General features: G+C 40.0%; 1 protein-coding gene across 1 annotated transcript in view; it reads left to right on the top strand.

Moving 5' to 3' along the window:
• The window catches only part of Atrnl1 (attractin like 1), a 716,444-nt gene extending 702,335 nt beyond the window's left edge, over positions 1-14,109 (top strand). Inside the window, exon 29 of the mRNA XM_027930106.2 lies at positions 13,988-14,109. Within this exon, the coding sequence (XP_027785907.2) occupies positions 13,988-14,109 (122 nt within the window). The remainder of the gene's footprint in view (positions 1-13,987) is intronic.
• Positions 14,110-14,624: the final 515 nt, after the last annotated feature.

Raw genomic sequence — 14,624 nt, 5'->3', positions numbered from 1 at the left:
TCTAGAAAATTACATCGGAATAAAATGTAATTAGTTAAATGGGTGCTAATTGCATTTGTTCTGATAATTCTGATCCAGATTTGTCAAAATGCTTTAAATATATACTTTTACAAAAAAGGACATAGTCTTAAAATTACCAGTTGATTTTAAATAAGTTATGTCCTTTCAAGATCCCCATTTACATTGTTTTGGGGCAAGTTATAAATAACTTTATCAAAAAATTGTAATCTGTATTTCTCTAACATGAGAAATTTTGGATTGAATCTGATGATATTATAATTTTTAACCTGATAGTACCATACTTGTGTGATACTTCATGTTCTTATGTTTAATGCCTCTAAAATGTAATAATAAGTTTTATTTTTTCTTATTGGAAAAAAAATAAAAACTTCCTCTAATTATGGGAACTCATCGACCACTGGGCTGAAAGTCAGAGGCAGCTGGGTGGTGAACTGGCCTCTCGCCCAGACCTCAGAGCAAGACTAATTTGAAACCCTTTATAGAACATAGCTCACAGCCTACAACCCAGAAGATCTCACTCTAATCAACCATTGATCCCAAGAGGTTTCCTTTATTGACCTGAAAATAATTTTTTTCATCTTCATGCCAGCTAAGGCACTTACAGAGAATAGGTAGATGGCATCTACCACTGAATATGCCTAATGAAGAGGGCAAAGTCTCCCTTCTCTCCCACAGATGACATTTTGGTTCTCTTCCCAGTGGCATCCTGTAATGACACATGATAATAAGAATGCCTCTCTCCCTCCATCTCTTAACCCATTCCATCACCACTCTACGAAGAACCTGTGCTTGGCAAGGTGCCCCTTCTGCAGACTCACTTGGCAAATCAGTTAGGTGGTCAGGGATTGTGGAAGCCAGGTAAGAGAATTCACTCCTGTCTGTAGATACCTAGGTGTGGATGCAGGGCAGTTGATCTCCCTGGATATGACATCAGAAAGTTCCAGTTACTCTAAAGTTGCTTCCCTCTATGATTTACCTGCCTATGGAGTTTGAAAGGTTCACACCAATGCTGACTCTGTGACACTTCTCAATTTATAGTAGCTCAAAGGCCACTTTGATTATTCCCAAAGGCAAAGTAGAGCAAAAATGATACTTTTTTTCACTCAGGGAGGTCAGCATTTATGGGACAGACTCAGATTCTCAAAATTGTTTCAGAGAATGGAGGTTTCTTTTATACCAGCTCAATCAGATTAAAGAAGGTCAGTTAAACAAACTACTTCCAAAAAGTCCCTGTTTTGAATTACTGCATTGAATGTGAACTATCAGGGTCCTGGATCTCTTAGCAAACATCAGAGAAGGGTTTCAAGGCTGTTTTGAGAAACATACTGTCCAACTATACGGCCTTTTCCTTCTGCAAAGATTTATCAAGGATCAATGTGGCTATAGACACCTCTGTTTTTGTTAAAATGCCTTTGGCCTTTAAGTTATCTGTAATAACTTTTAGGAAGGTCTAAGCAATTTAAAACAATATTAATGGAAAAACTATGATTCTCTATAGCATTTTCCCTTCCGTTTTATCTAAATGGCTAGGAGTGAGGATTTGCATAATTTTACTTAGTTTTCTTCCCCCATTTTTGCCATAATCTGTGTTTATATAGAAGCCATAAATTTGCTTTACTAATGGAATTTGTTAAAATAATATTTTGACTTTGCAGAGATAGGTGTATTTTTCTGTTTATTTTAATGTTGAAACTTTTAAAATACTGTCATGAGCTTAGAGGAGCAAGAACATCATCTTGGAAAAGACTAAAATTCATTGCTTTAGTTGATAGCTTGTCTTTTAATATTCATTGTGGTATATCTGTGCTGTGTCATATTGTAAGCCTTGTATCTGTCTCCTACACTCCCCCATATTCTCACAAAAAAGCTATAGAAAATAATGACACACTGCCACCAAAAACTGTTTAATCTTGACTTAAATTTGTAGTGTAATTTCTTGAAAATGGGTATCTAAGATAAAAACAAAACAAACTAATAAAAAGCATGTGTGTCAGCTGTAATTTTGCCCAAATCTCCCAAGAAAGATAAGACCATGAAAGGTGAACTAATTTGTGTCTTGGGGAAGTGATCCTTTTAGGAGCTGAGGGGAGCTGGTGGTGGGAATTCCAAACAAGGTTTAAAATACCACAGGCTTCTCCAAGGGCATCTGGGGAGAGCTGAGTTGCTAGGGCTTTTGACACCAAGCCAGGGTGGCAGCTGTTTTTGTATTTCGTCCATCTTGTTCAAACAGCCACAAATATTGAAACCTGTTCAGAGATGATGTGGACCAAGATCCTGAGCCAGAAGCATAATTACGTCATCTCTCTCTCTCTCTCTCTCTCTCTCTCTCTCTCGCTCTCTCTCTCTCTGTAGCCTGTCCTGTTCTTGGGAAGGGGCATTAACACATTGGGAGTACAGTGGCACCTGCAGGATCATCTTACCTCGGTCACCCTCGTGGACACAATGAACCAGTCACACTGATGCCAAGGTGTGCCACGGTGTTCCCACCCCAGTCTGACTTATCCCCACCCTGCCCACTGAAACCAAGTACTAGATGAGAGAGATGGAAGGAGGCAGACTTGTATTTCCACATACTTTAGAGTAAAGGAGACCTGAGGCTTCTCTTCAGGATCCAATCCCTCAGCAGCACACAGCTCCATGGCACCTTGCTCCATTCCCATTCAAGCAGTATTGATCCAGCACCTGTCTTTCTTGAGATAAATAAACATTGGGACCTAAGAGTAAATACTCCCTAATTTTTAGGTATTCCCAATCAAAAGGAATAGTCAGAGTCATAAAGATAAAAATCATGCTAAAACATAAAGAGTTAGAAAACTAAATTTATGTAAACACACACACACACACACACACACACACACACACACACACCTGCGTATGCTCTATTAGGCTGCTCAGAAATTGCTGGAGCTAAGATCAGATCTCAGCCTCTTTGCTTTGAGACTCACAGCCAGTTTCTTGACCAGTATGGCTGACATCATAGAAACTTCACCTAAGTACAAACCATAGCTCATATTATCAGTACAGTTCTGGCTCTTGTAGAAGAATGTCCACTCCTTCCCAAATCCTTAACTAGTAAGACCGAATGCACATTTCTAGTAAGTCCCTGACTTCACCACATGACAGCACATGTGACAGGGGACAACAGCCATGTCTGGGACCTCGCTGATGGCCTGCTATAGAAGGGCAGCTGCAACTATAAGTTTGTAGACAGAAGTGACCTTAGAAGCCACCTACTCCAACTTCCTTCCAAGAGATGTCTCTCAAGGGATGCTCTGAATTTCAAATCAGGAAAAGTTTGGGAGCCACAAACTCTGCTGGCTTAGAGTTGCCATTAAATTGGGAGCTATTTGCTGCAAACAGAAATAGGACCCACAGATTATAACCAGTTACTGCTGAGTCTTCCTACAGAGTCTGCAGCCAGTTTCAGTGGGGGTATCCCCACCACCCTGGTGTTCTGTCTTCTGCTCCATCAGTGACCTGCTTGGTTTTCCCTCCTCACTCTATTCTATCAAGGTGGACTCATCCACTCCAGGGCAGAGACTGCCAGATTCTATCCCCACCCCTAGCAGAGAGGTGTTGCCAGGAAGCAACACTTGCTAATGGCATTGGAAGGGTGTTGTGGACTTTTCTGACCCAATGTGGTCTAAGGAGAGATACACCATTTCTACCCTCTCATCTCCCACCAGCTACCTATGTGTCAATGCTCAAAGCAACCTGGGTCAAAGATGGCAGAAATATCATCAGTCTGCATCCTTGAATAACATATAGGCCAGAGTTGTGCCCCCTTACATACTCTGACACCAACCAGGAACACTTTGCATTGTGAAAAATGAACTTCTATTTTGTTAAGCCATGGAGAGTTTAGGTTTTAACCTTTACACCAGCTAGCACTACCCCCACCCATGCCATTATAAAGTCTTCAGATCCCATCCATGCAGACAACTCCCAATTCTAGCCCTATGAGATAGACTTCATTCCAGAGGCTCACTCCTACATATCCAATTAGATAGCCCCCATGATGTCCCTTAGGTCAGTTCTGGCTCTTGTTGAAGAATGTCCTAGAAGAATGTTCTAGACTTGCTAAGTCTAGAACCAAACAACTGAGCCACTGCCTCCCAAACACCCTGGGTGTTCCTTTTCATCATATGATGGTGAGCATCAGGGACTCAAGCCAGAAAACTTGGAGTTTCTCAGACTCCACCCTATTTTCATGCTCCATAGTAATCCTTTCCTAAACACCCACCTTGCACACCCCCTTCTCTCTCCTGATGGCTGCTTTCCCATCCAGTTTAATAACAGTAGCCTGGCTCCCTCCTCCCATTTCCTCCCATGCTACCGACAGGGGTTGTCTTTTTGAAATAAAAATCAGATCAGGACTCTACATGCCTTAAAGATTAAAACTCAATGTCCTGGTTTGGCATGTGAGGCCATCCTTTGGACCATTTTCTGCCCGCATCTCTGGCTTCTCTCTCACCATTTTCTCTTGTTGTTCTGCCCACAGCAAAGATCCTGACATTTTCAAATACCTTTCCCTGCCGTGCTGTTGGACTTGTGCTCCCTCTACCCAGAACACACCACACCCTCACGCTAGGGTTGACTCAGCTCAGAGATCATCTCCCTTGGGAATCTTCAATTTCTACAATCACATTTGAGCTGTTGCCCCTGTCTTTCTTTTCCTCCTACCTCATCCCTCCCTCACATAATGTGTGACTGTGCAGTCCCTAGCAAATCTAGGAGCTCTTGCATCTTAGCGCCCTAGCTTAGTGTTCTTTAAGAACAACCAACTACAACTCTATCTGCGATATGCCCTCTATACATGCTCATGGATTTTACCAGTACTGTCATCCACTCCTATCTGCATACATTGATACAAAGTCCTAAGGCAACACCTGGTTTATTGTAGACTTTCAGCTAGTGTTGACAGAATGGGTTTTTTTTTATTATTATTGTTGTTGCTTTGATTACTATCATCATTAATTTTTGCCTTTGACCATACTGATTCCACATCTCTACTAGTTTTAGTTTTTCTTTTGGCTCAAATCCTGTAGTAGATTCTTGTGCTCAAGCTACAACTTTCCTCCCAGGACTGCAAAGTGAGCAGAGTGGGAGTCAAGGGCCCAGAGCCCTGGGTTGAGGTCCCCCCACACCCCCCACTGTGTGAGCTCCATGGATCACTCACTAGCTCTGTGCCTCCTTTTGGTCATCTGTGAAACTAGGACAAAAATAGCTTCCTGACCCACTTCAACAGAATAGTTATGAGGAAAAACCTAGATCATGGTAGAAAAGCATTTTTATTAACTCTGAAAAATGTACAAAAGTAAATGATTGGTTGGTCGTATTTCCAATAGCATAGACATTAAGTAATGCTTTCTCTATGGAATGTTGTCACCCTCCATTGGGTCCTTATAGCTTTCAGCCATTCCCACATTCCTTAGAGAGTGGGTAACTGACGTAAGTGCTATATGTCTTCATGGGCACATCCTCAAATTTTTATCCCAGGCATCGAAATAACTTGGCCTGGAGAACTGAACATGGTGTCACCATCCTGACAATGCTGCCTGCATTGATATTGTCTTCGGGTCTTTGAGTCCATCTTTCTATCAATTTCCCCTTATTTGACATTCACCCCACAATAGCCACACTGGTTTTGGAATGAGTAAATGGATGAATGCTACTCCAGGATACAGTAAAATTTTCCAGTGCTCAGTTTTTTGTTTATTGCTTTCTATTTGGCTTTACCCTCTTACATGACAATATGAGGATGGTGATATGATGAGGGTGTGGTGGGGAAGGACAGGAACTGACATTTTGACCTCTTATGTGCCTGGCACTTATCTAAGCCTTTTACATTTAATCTTCACCATTACTTGGTCCAAAGAACACATGTGCTTGGCACCCTATACTGTAAGCTCCATGAGGGACAGAATTATTTATATCTTATCTGTCCTTAGGGACAAGAACAGTAGCCTGGCATATAGTCAGCTCCTAAGAAATAGTTGTTGAATGAAGCAATTTACTCTTCAAATGACTTTGATCTTTAGGACTTTGGAGTTTTCTGGGCACTTGTAATCCACTAAATACCTAATTTTGTATAATATTTTATAAAATGCTTTCTCATACATAACTTCATTTAATGTAAAGCAACCAATGACATTTTATCACTAGAAACACTAAAATACAATTTTCTGCCAAATGAAACTAAAGTATGGACATCATTATGTATCACAAGAGTCCAGTTTCTTCAATGAATGATAAACACTTAAATTAATTCAAATTAAGGATGACTAGGGTTTACAAGAAAGAATTATCATATATTAGAACTGTTTTTTTTTTTTACTGAAAGAAGAAAATACTAGAATAAATTGCCCCATTCTGCTTAAAAAGAGGGAATTCTCAGTTGAGTGCCAAATTTATATACCAATGTGGAAAGGTAGCTACAAGGCTGATTCTTTGAGTTTATAAAGGAAAAGAAAAATGAAAAAAATACTTCAAACAAACCACATAAAATTTCCTAGTATGTAATTAAAATTAGAACTGATGAAATCTAAAAGAAGCTTAATTTGCTAGCAACCATGAGGATTTTCATTTCACAATGACTTGAGACAGTAATGGCCATGATCTACTTTGCATGTCCTAACGAATGGGGGAAGAGTTCCTATTCGAGAGTGTTCAGCAACATCACAGGAAATGGTAGATCAGGCGCCTGTGGGTTAGGATAGGATTACAGTCTCTACAACTTGAAGAGCATGTCTTTAAATGAAATTCTAAAATATTATGATGGGTTGAAGGCCAAGTACAACTTTATAACCAAAATATGATGGTCCTTTGTATTTAAACACTGGCATCTGCAGCCGTCATTGGTTTTAAGTAGGTTTTTAAGTAGGTTAGGGGAAGCATTTCCTAAAACTCTCAGACAAATATGACTAGTCCATTTGTCATTTTGGTGTCTTCAGCACATGAAGCATTTCAATTTTTATCCAACAATGTAACCTTTGGAGTTTTGCCTAATAATGACTTCAGTTGTGCTGGCCTTCCAACAGATAAATTGAAATGGAAATGCGTATTTTCTAATTATGCATCTAGACCTCGCTGTATATTGGCAAGGGTGGCCACACTGAATGTTAAATGAAGTCTGCACAATAGCGAGAGTCTGTGTGACATCAAAGTTTCCCAAAGTCACTTTCTTAATCATGTGAAGGATAGCCAGGACTCTGATCAGTAGTATGTGGCTATATACAATCAGAGGAAAAACATTTAAACATCCCAGCATGGTATTTCCATTTAAATCTGATTACAGTGAAATAAAACTGTAGCCATTAAAGGTTTAGAAGAACTACAAATACAAGCAGTAAAAGAAGACAGATAGTAAATGAGGTAGTAAAACATTTCAGCAGGGCAAACAGTTTATAGCGCTCATTCAGTCTTCCCGACGCAGACTGTGCAATTCACCACAGACCCCGCACCGTTCCCTGAACTCCACTTAAACCTGCAATTAACCTTTCACGCCTAATGAAGCTGTTTTCCTGGAAAATTAAAATATATAGTGGTGCCTGCTTTTGCAGAGACTTGGGAGGAGAGCATTTCAAAACCAATGACTTCTCTAAGGCTTTTGTTCAAATGTAAAATGGAAGTGCTATGTTTGTATAGAAAGCAGGAATGTTCTTTCCAAGGCAGTTTCATTTGATGTGCAGTATTTTATTACTGTACTTATTAATTGTTCTGCATAATTGTTAAAAAAAACACACATCAGTAATTTTATGATTAGATTGTTACTGCTAGAGTATTACCATTTCACTTCCATTAGGGAAAACCAGAGTTTTACTAACAAGAACTAAATTCCTGATGTTTTTCCTTGGCGGTTTTTGTTGTAAATTTAGCAATTGAAAAAGATGTATTTACCATTTAAATATTTAGCAGTTAGTCATTTATGTTTTTTCTCTTTAGAGACTATTTGCACCTGTTCAAAGAGATGACAAGTTCTTAAATTTTAGGAGGCAAATGTTGTTTTTCTTTTAAGAGTGTGAGTAATGGTCTGATTTGGGTTTGCATTGTTCTATCTATTTACAAAATAGTTGTGGTGACTTTTGGCAACCAACCTGTGACTACTGACTTGTGCCCATTTGCTGAAGGCAATTCTGGTGGTTCCAAGAGGACCTGCCTCCTTCACAGTTCACCTGCCCTGGGTGACCTAGAGCAGCCACCTGCTTGACAAAGACCAGTTTGACACCCCCAAGAGGCCATGGAAGATGGAATAGGAAATAGAAGATGGACTTTCTTTCTTACGTGGTTTATACTTCATATTTAAATAATCTAAATGTCACAGTGTCTGGTATTTAAGAATTAAAGGTACAAAGAGGTAAAGTTTATAATAAATTTTTAAGCCCCAGCATTTTTATTGAATCTACCGGTATATTTTGATGTAAATTCTGCTAGCCTGCAGCGTCTGTGCATCATCTTGACATGGTAAATGAAATTCCTTTAGACCGCCAGTCTAAAATAATGAATTGTTCCCCCAGTTAATTGTATTGCTTTGATAACAAGGAACTATGCTAGGCCTAGAGAACACAATAAGTGGATTTCATCAGATGATTTGTGTGACGTTTTGAAAAATGATCTTCAGGAGTGACCTGATTTTAATGGAACTCTCGCGGCCTCAGCACGCGCCACTGCGCAGGATCTGGCTGGGACCAAGCGCCTCCTCCCAGGGCGCAAGGCGCTCAGGGTCTTGTCTGGAAGACCTCCCATCGGGAAAGCTCCTTGGCATGTCTAGCCGGGGAGAAAGAGCGCACCAGATGAAACTACTTCTAGGTTGCTTTTATTTTATCGATATGTATCTTTTTGAAAAATCCAGGAAAGACCTTAAGTTGCCCTTATTTCTTCATTGCCAGTGTGGAAATAAACCCAAGACCAACAAAATGGAAACAAGCAAAAGCTATTTATTAGGAGCTTGTTATAGAGAGGGAGTGAGCCACCATCGCTTGTGTTTTGGCAAACACTTGAGGTCAGACAGAGGCTTGGGAAAGCTTTCAGAGGAGCAGGCAAGCCCCAGGTGGGTCGAGATTGGAGCACCTGGCTCTGGGGAGCTGGAGGCAGGTTAACTGCAAGTGGAGCCTTCTGCTCATTTGGTTAGGTGTGCATTTCCCTCCCTCTAGTTGTCCTAAATTGGAAGTAGGGACAAATTAGGGAAGCTGTCAATTATTAAAAAAAAAGTGCAAGCCATCTGGACCCCCCCTCCCCCACCAGTACCAGGGTTATTTTTTGACTTCATGGATTGTTACTAGAGATAGCAGTTTGAACTCCTACTGGTCTGACTTATAGCAGGCTGGCTTCCTGGGATGGTCATTGTAGATAATGGGTTGGTTTTCTGAGCATGTCGCTGCTGACTGTGGTCAGAACTCTGTTGTTTTGTATAGTCTTGCCATTATCTGTATGTTCAGTCTCTTCCCCACATAGAGTTCAGTTAGGGATTTGGGGAGGTAATATTATCTTTTAAAGAGCTACTAACTTGACTTTAAATCAATTAAGAAAATTAGATTCCTTACAATAACAGAGTGTGCTGAGGGCAGTGGCAGAAATGACTTCCTCCCCCTCCCCCTGAGTTCTGCCCACACTTCGCAATTGGGGAGGACATGAACCTTGATTCTTGTAACCATGTCCTCCTGTAGGATGAAAGAGGATCTGGGAACTTCTGGATTGTTCTGGTTATTTTCTGTCTTTGTAAAGTTCATCATGTTTTAAACATGAAAATATGCAAAAATAATAACAAAAAAAATTTATCCTCAAGTTGACATTCTAGGTAAGTACACACACAATGTGGTTAGTAAGATTATTGTGTTGTTCATCATTAAGTTACAAGATTTATAAGGAAGGATAACTCATGATGGGTTACAAACTGATCTAGTAAAGCACTCAAGCTTAACTCTGAATGAAATTGTCATTTGACCCATCAAAAAGATAAGACCTGAGCAAGTGGGTAGGGAGTCCTCTACGAAGGCACAGGGTGGACATTCACATACCACTGCCTTGGGGAATGGGCCGTCTCCCATCCACTTATATCCATTTATTCAGAACCTGAAAATGTGGTTGATTGTCCCATTTTCACAGGGAAAAGATAAAAAGCTGTCAAATAAAAAATCAGCATGATTTGCAATTTTATTTGTAAATTAAGAACTGAAATATGGTTTATGACTTCTGATTTTTCAGCTGAATGTGTCTCCAAGCTTCAGAATCATTAGTAAACCCAGGACATGTTGTGAGAGACACTACTTTAATTAGGCTTTGGACTTCATATACCCTGAAATACACAGATACTGTGACAGCCTTGAATTAGCATAGAATTTCCTGTTTTGGCAACTCAAAACTGTTTACTCCTCTCTGGCTCTGTATCTTCTATAAGGAAAACAACATTTGCTGCCATATGTAAATGGAAAAGTATTTTTCAGAGCTTCTTTGGCCCAGGTCATGCAATAGTTTAATGAATAAAATGATTTCATCTTTGGATGTTGTGATCATTGAAATTAGTGTAAGTGGTCTCTGTGCCCATTAAAGGAGACATACATTATTTGTCATATTTGGCTGTCTCTGCGTAAAATGGTGCCAGGAACGAAAGAGCAGGAAATTGTAAGTTATGACAGAAGTATGCCAGGAGAGCTGGAGAAACTTAAGGTCTGCCTGGACTGAACTTTCAGTTAGCACAAACACAGTCTGTGATTTTTTAAAAAATTAATGCCCTTCACCTCCATTTTATAGAGCATAATTAATGTCCTTCACCTCACCATATTAATTTAAACTTGGAACCTGTGCTATCTCTCAGTATTTCAGGATAATATTTAATATCCTAGAAAAGTAAGCCACTCCACAGCAGGCCTTAAAAGGTAAATGTATACAATTATTAGGCTAGCCACCAATCATCATTAATTTTGTGAAACCTTCCCTCTGACACCATAAATTTCTCCTTCTCCCCCAATACCTTCTCTTTTGTTTCCAAATGTACTTGAGTCTACCTTTTCCTTTTAAAAGAACATGTGCTCATATAATCACATGCATCATCACATCATATCACTTGGGCTTGTTGCTTCTGCCAAGAAGATATGCCTGTATGTCTCTGTCCTTTGCTGAACACCTTAAACGAGGGACTTAATGTCTGCTGGCTACACTTCCTCCCACCCCGTGCCCTGCTCTACTGTCAGGCTTCCTTCCTCAGGCATGAAAATGGCACAAAGATCACTAGGGTCTTCTTTGAGGAGTCTTAACAGCCTGTCATCTGCAGGCCTTAGCCTGCTGGCCCAATGTGACACGTTTTTAAAGACTTCTTGATCTCTGCCCTCCTGACTTCCCTGACACCTGGGCTAGGCTGTATGACCTTCCTCTCTGTTGGCATTTCTTTCTATTCATAAATCTCTGGAGTTTTGTTCTTGCCAGATCCTATTTGAAGCTTACATAGAATAAATTGACCTACAGGGATAAAATAATTCAGTGACATCTTCTGTGGGGTTAGATCCAAAACAGAAGTCTTCATCTAAGAGCAACAGGTGGAGATGATGGCCGTGAGGGCTTGGGGTGGGTCAGCTCACTTGGAAGTCAAGCCTCCAAGACCTTGGAGAAAGAGAATGAGTCAGAAGTTCCTCAGTGAGCACTTCTTAGACAAGCCTAAGCAGCCTGGCCCTGTGATGTAGGATGGTGATTTGGGATATTTTGTTTTAGTCAAGAATGATGGGAATCAACAGAAACTGAAGTGGTCACTTGTAGCTATGCTAAGGCAGGGTCCACCATTGAACCATTGCTTGTGTTAGTTTAGTAAAGTCTATTGTCTCTGAGTCTCTAACTGAATGTTCCTGTCAATCAATGAGCAAACAAAGTAACAATTATTTACTATAACAACACAATGTTTTTTCAGAATTGCCTATGATAGCTGGAGACCCATTTTGGATCATATTCTGGCAATAATACCCACAGTCCTTTTCTAAGACATTTATTAACTAAACTTCAACAGGTGGTCTTTCTTCCAAGTCCATTTGTGCATAGCACAGCTCTGCCCTCAGGGTGCTTTTTTGTTAAAAACAGTTTAAAAGAATGAAATGGCAAGCCACTGAATGGGAAAAAATATTTGCAAAACTTTATCAGGTAAAAGATTGGCATCCAAAATGTACACAGAACTTTAAAACTCAACAATAAGAAAACAACCCGGGCTGAGGATGTGGCTCAAGCGGTAGTGCGCTCGCCTGGCATGCGTGTGACCTGGGTTCGATCCTCAGCACCACATACAAAGAAAGATGTTATTTCTGCCGAAAACTAAAAAATAAATAAATATTAAAAAAAAAAAAGAAAACAACCCAATTAAAAGTGGACAAAAGACATGAACAGATACCTCACGACAGAAGGTAAACAAATGGTAAATAAATACATCAAAATATGCTCAGCATCATATATCATTAGTAATTTCAGATTAAAACAACCATGACACACTGCTACACATCTATTAGAATTGCTAAAATTCAAAATGAAGACAATAGCAAATGCTGGTGAAGATGTGGAGCCACAGGAACTCTCCTTATTGCTGAATGTAAAAAGGTACAGCCACTCTGAAAGACAATTTGGTAGTTCCTTACAAAGTTATAGGCTTCCCATGTGATCTAGCAGTAGCACACCTAGGTATTTATGAATTGAAAACTTATGCCCACATAAAAACCTGCACACAGACGTTTATAACAGCTTTATTCATAACTGCCAAAACTTGGAAGTAAGAACAATTAAGATGCCCTTCAATAGGGGAAAGGACAAATAAACCAGGGTACATCATATAACAGAGTATTATTCATTGTAAAAGAAAATGAGCTATCATTTCCCCAAAAGATATGGAAGTACCTGAAATGTGTTTACTCAGCTTTCTTTCCCTATAATAAAATACCTGAGGTAATGAAGTTATAAAGGGAAAAGGTTTATTTTGGCTCATAGTTTGGGAGGTTCTAGTCCATGATCAGGCAGACTTCAGACCTGTGGTGGATGCTGCATGCAATGGCAGGGAGCACTTCATGGAGCAACCTGCTCATCTCATGGCCAGGAACCAGGAGAAAGGGGCCAGGGTCCCACAGTCCCCTTCAATGAACTCCTCTAGTGACCTAAGGACCTCCGACTAGGCCTCACCTCCTGAAGAGTCCACTGCTTCACAGAAGCACTACGCTGGGGACTAACCCTTTAACAAGGGGCCTTTGGGGACATTCAGTATTCAAACTATAGAAGGTGCATAGTTTTAAGTGAAAGAAACCAATCTGAAAGGCCACACTGTCGGATTCCAACGATGTACCACCCAGGAAAGGGAAAAACTGTCAAGACTTTAAGCAAAGATCAGTAGCTGCTGGAGGCTTTGAGGAAGAGTGTGATGACTCAGTGAAGCACTGGGGATTTTTAGGGCAGTGAAACTTTTCTGTGTGATGCTATATTGGGGGGCACATGACAGTGGGCATTTCTCAAAACCCACAGAACTGCACAGCACAAAGGGTAAACCAAAAAGTCAACTGTGGACTTCAGTTGATAATCATGTATCAATATTGATTCAGTTTTTCTATAAACCTAAAACTGCTCCAGGTTTTTTAAAATCTTTGTATGAACTTTGTAAAACAAAAAATATCTATATTAACAGTGAAAATTCTTCATACATCCAGAGCTAATGTGTTCAGGCACAAAGACTAAGGTGTGGGAACACCACTGATCATGATGTTGGTCAAACACTGAACTTGACTGTCCAGAGTCAGTCAGCTAATGTTGTTAGATTCTTGTGGTCCAAGTGTGAAGCGCACATGACCAAGTTAAGCAATATTTTAGTAAACAGAAAACTACTTGATGGCAAATGATCAGGAAAACATTTCATAACTAACATAAAACAAGAGTGAGCAGGACCCTGGGCCACAGGGCTTGCCATTCAGAAATGGGAAGCAAGCATTTAAATATCCTTCTCCTTCCCTTCCAGGTCTTGCTATTGCCAGTGCCCTGATAGATATTTCACAGCAGAAGCCTTCAGATAATAAAGACAAGACTTCAGGGGTCCGAAATCGAAAACACCTCTCCACACGTCAAGGAACTTGTGTCTGAGAATGGAAACCACTCCTGTATATTCTACGCTGATTCCCTTCACAACTGGCTTCCGTTAAAGCTGTCCTTTGGCCTCAGGTTTTATGGAGGCCAATCTTTGTAGGATCCAGGGCCCAAGTGCAGTTCCCTCTAAGTGGGCAATGTCCCAAGTGGCCAAAGAATGTTCACAAGTTTTATAAAAGTAACAGTATTGGTGGTCACAGGTGATAAGGGTCAGTTTTTATGACTGTTAGGCTTATCATAGCTGATGTTAAATTACTCTGAAAAAAGATGTATATTGTTTCTTAATGCAGATGAAAAATATGTAATTCATATAAATCAACTGTTTATATCCCAAGACTTTAAAGAAAGACATTTTATAATGCCTGAATGATGAGAATTGTACAGTTTTTGCCTCAGAAGCAAACTTAGGTCACTTGTATATGAACAGGAAATGAACAAATCACAATGACTTTAAATGCTGTTTTATCTTGTAAATGTGAAAGCAAGTTTTTGATTTAGTAGCATGTAGGTAA

The sequence above is a fragment of the Marmota flaviventris genome, chromosome 4 (genome assembly GCF_047511675.1).
Source record: "Marmota flaviventris isolate mMarFla1 chromosome 4, mMarFla1.hap1, whole genome shotgun sequence".
Classification (NCBI taxonomy): domain Eukaryota; kingdom Metazoa; phylum Chordata; class Mammalia; order Rodentia; family Sciuridae; genus Marmota; species Marmota flaviventris.
The sequence above is the reverse complement of the archived record's forward strand: the minus strand, read 5'-3'. Positions and strand labels throughout refer to the sequence as shown.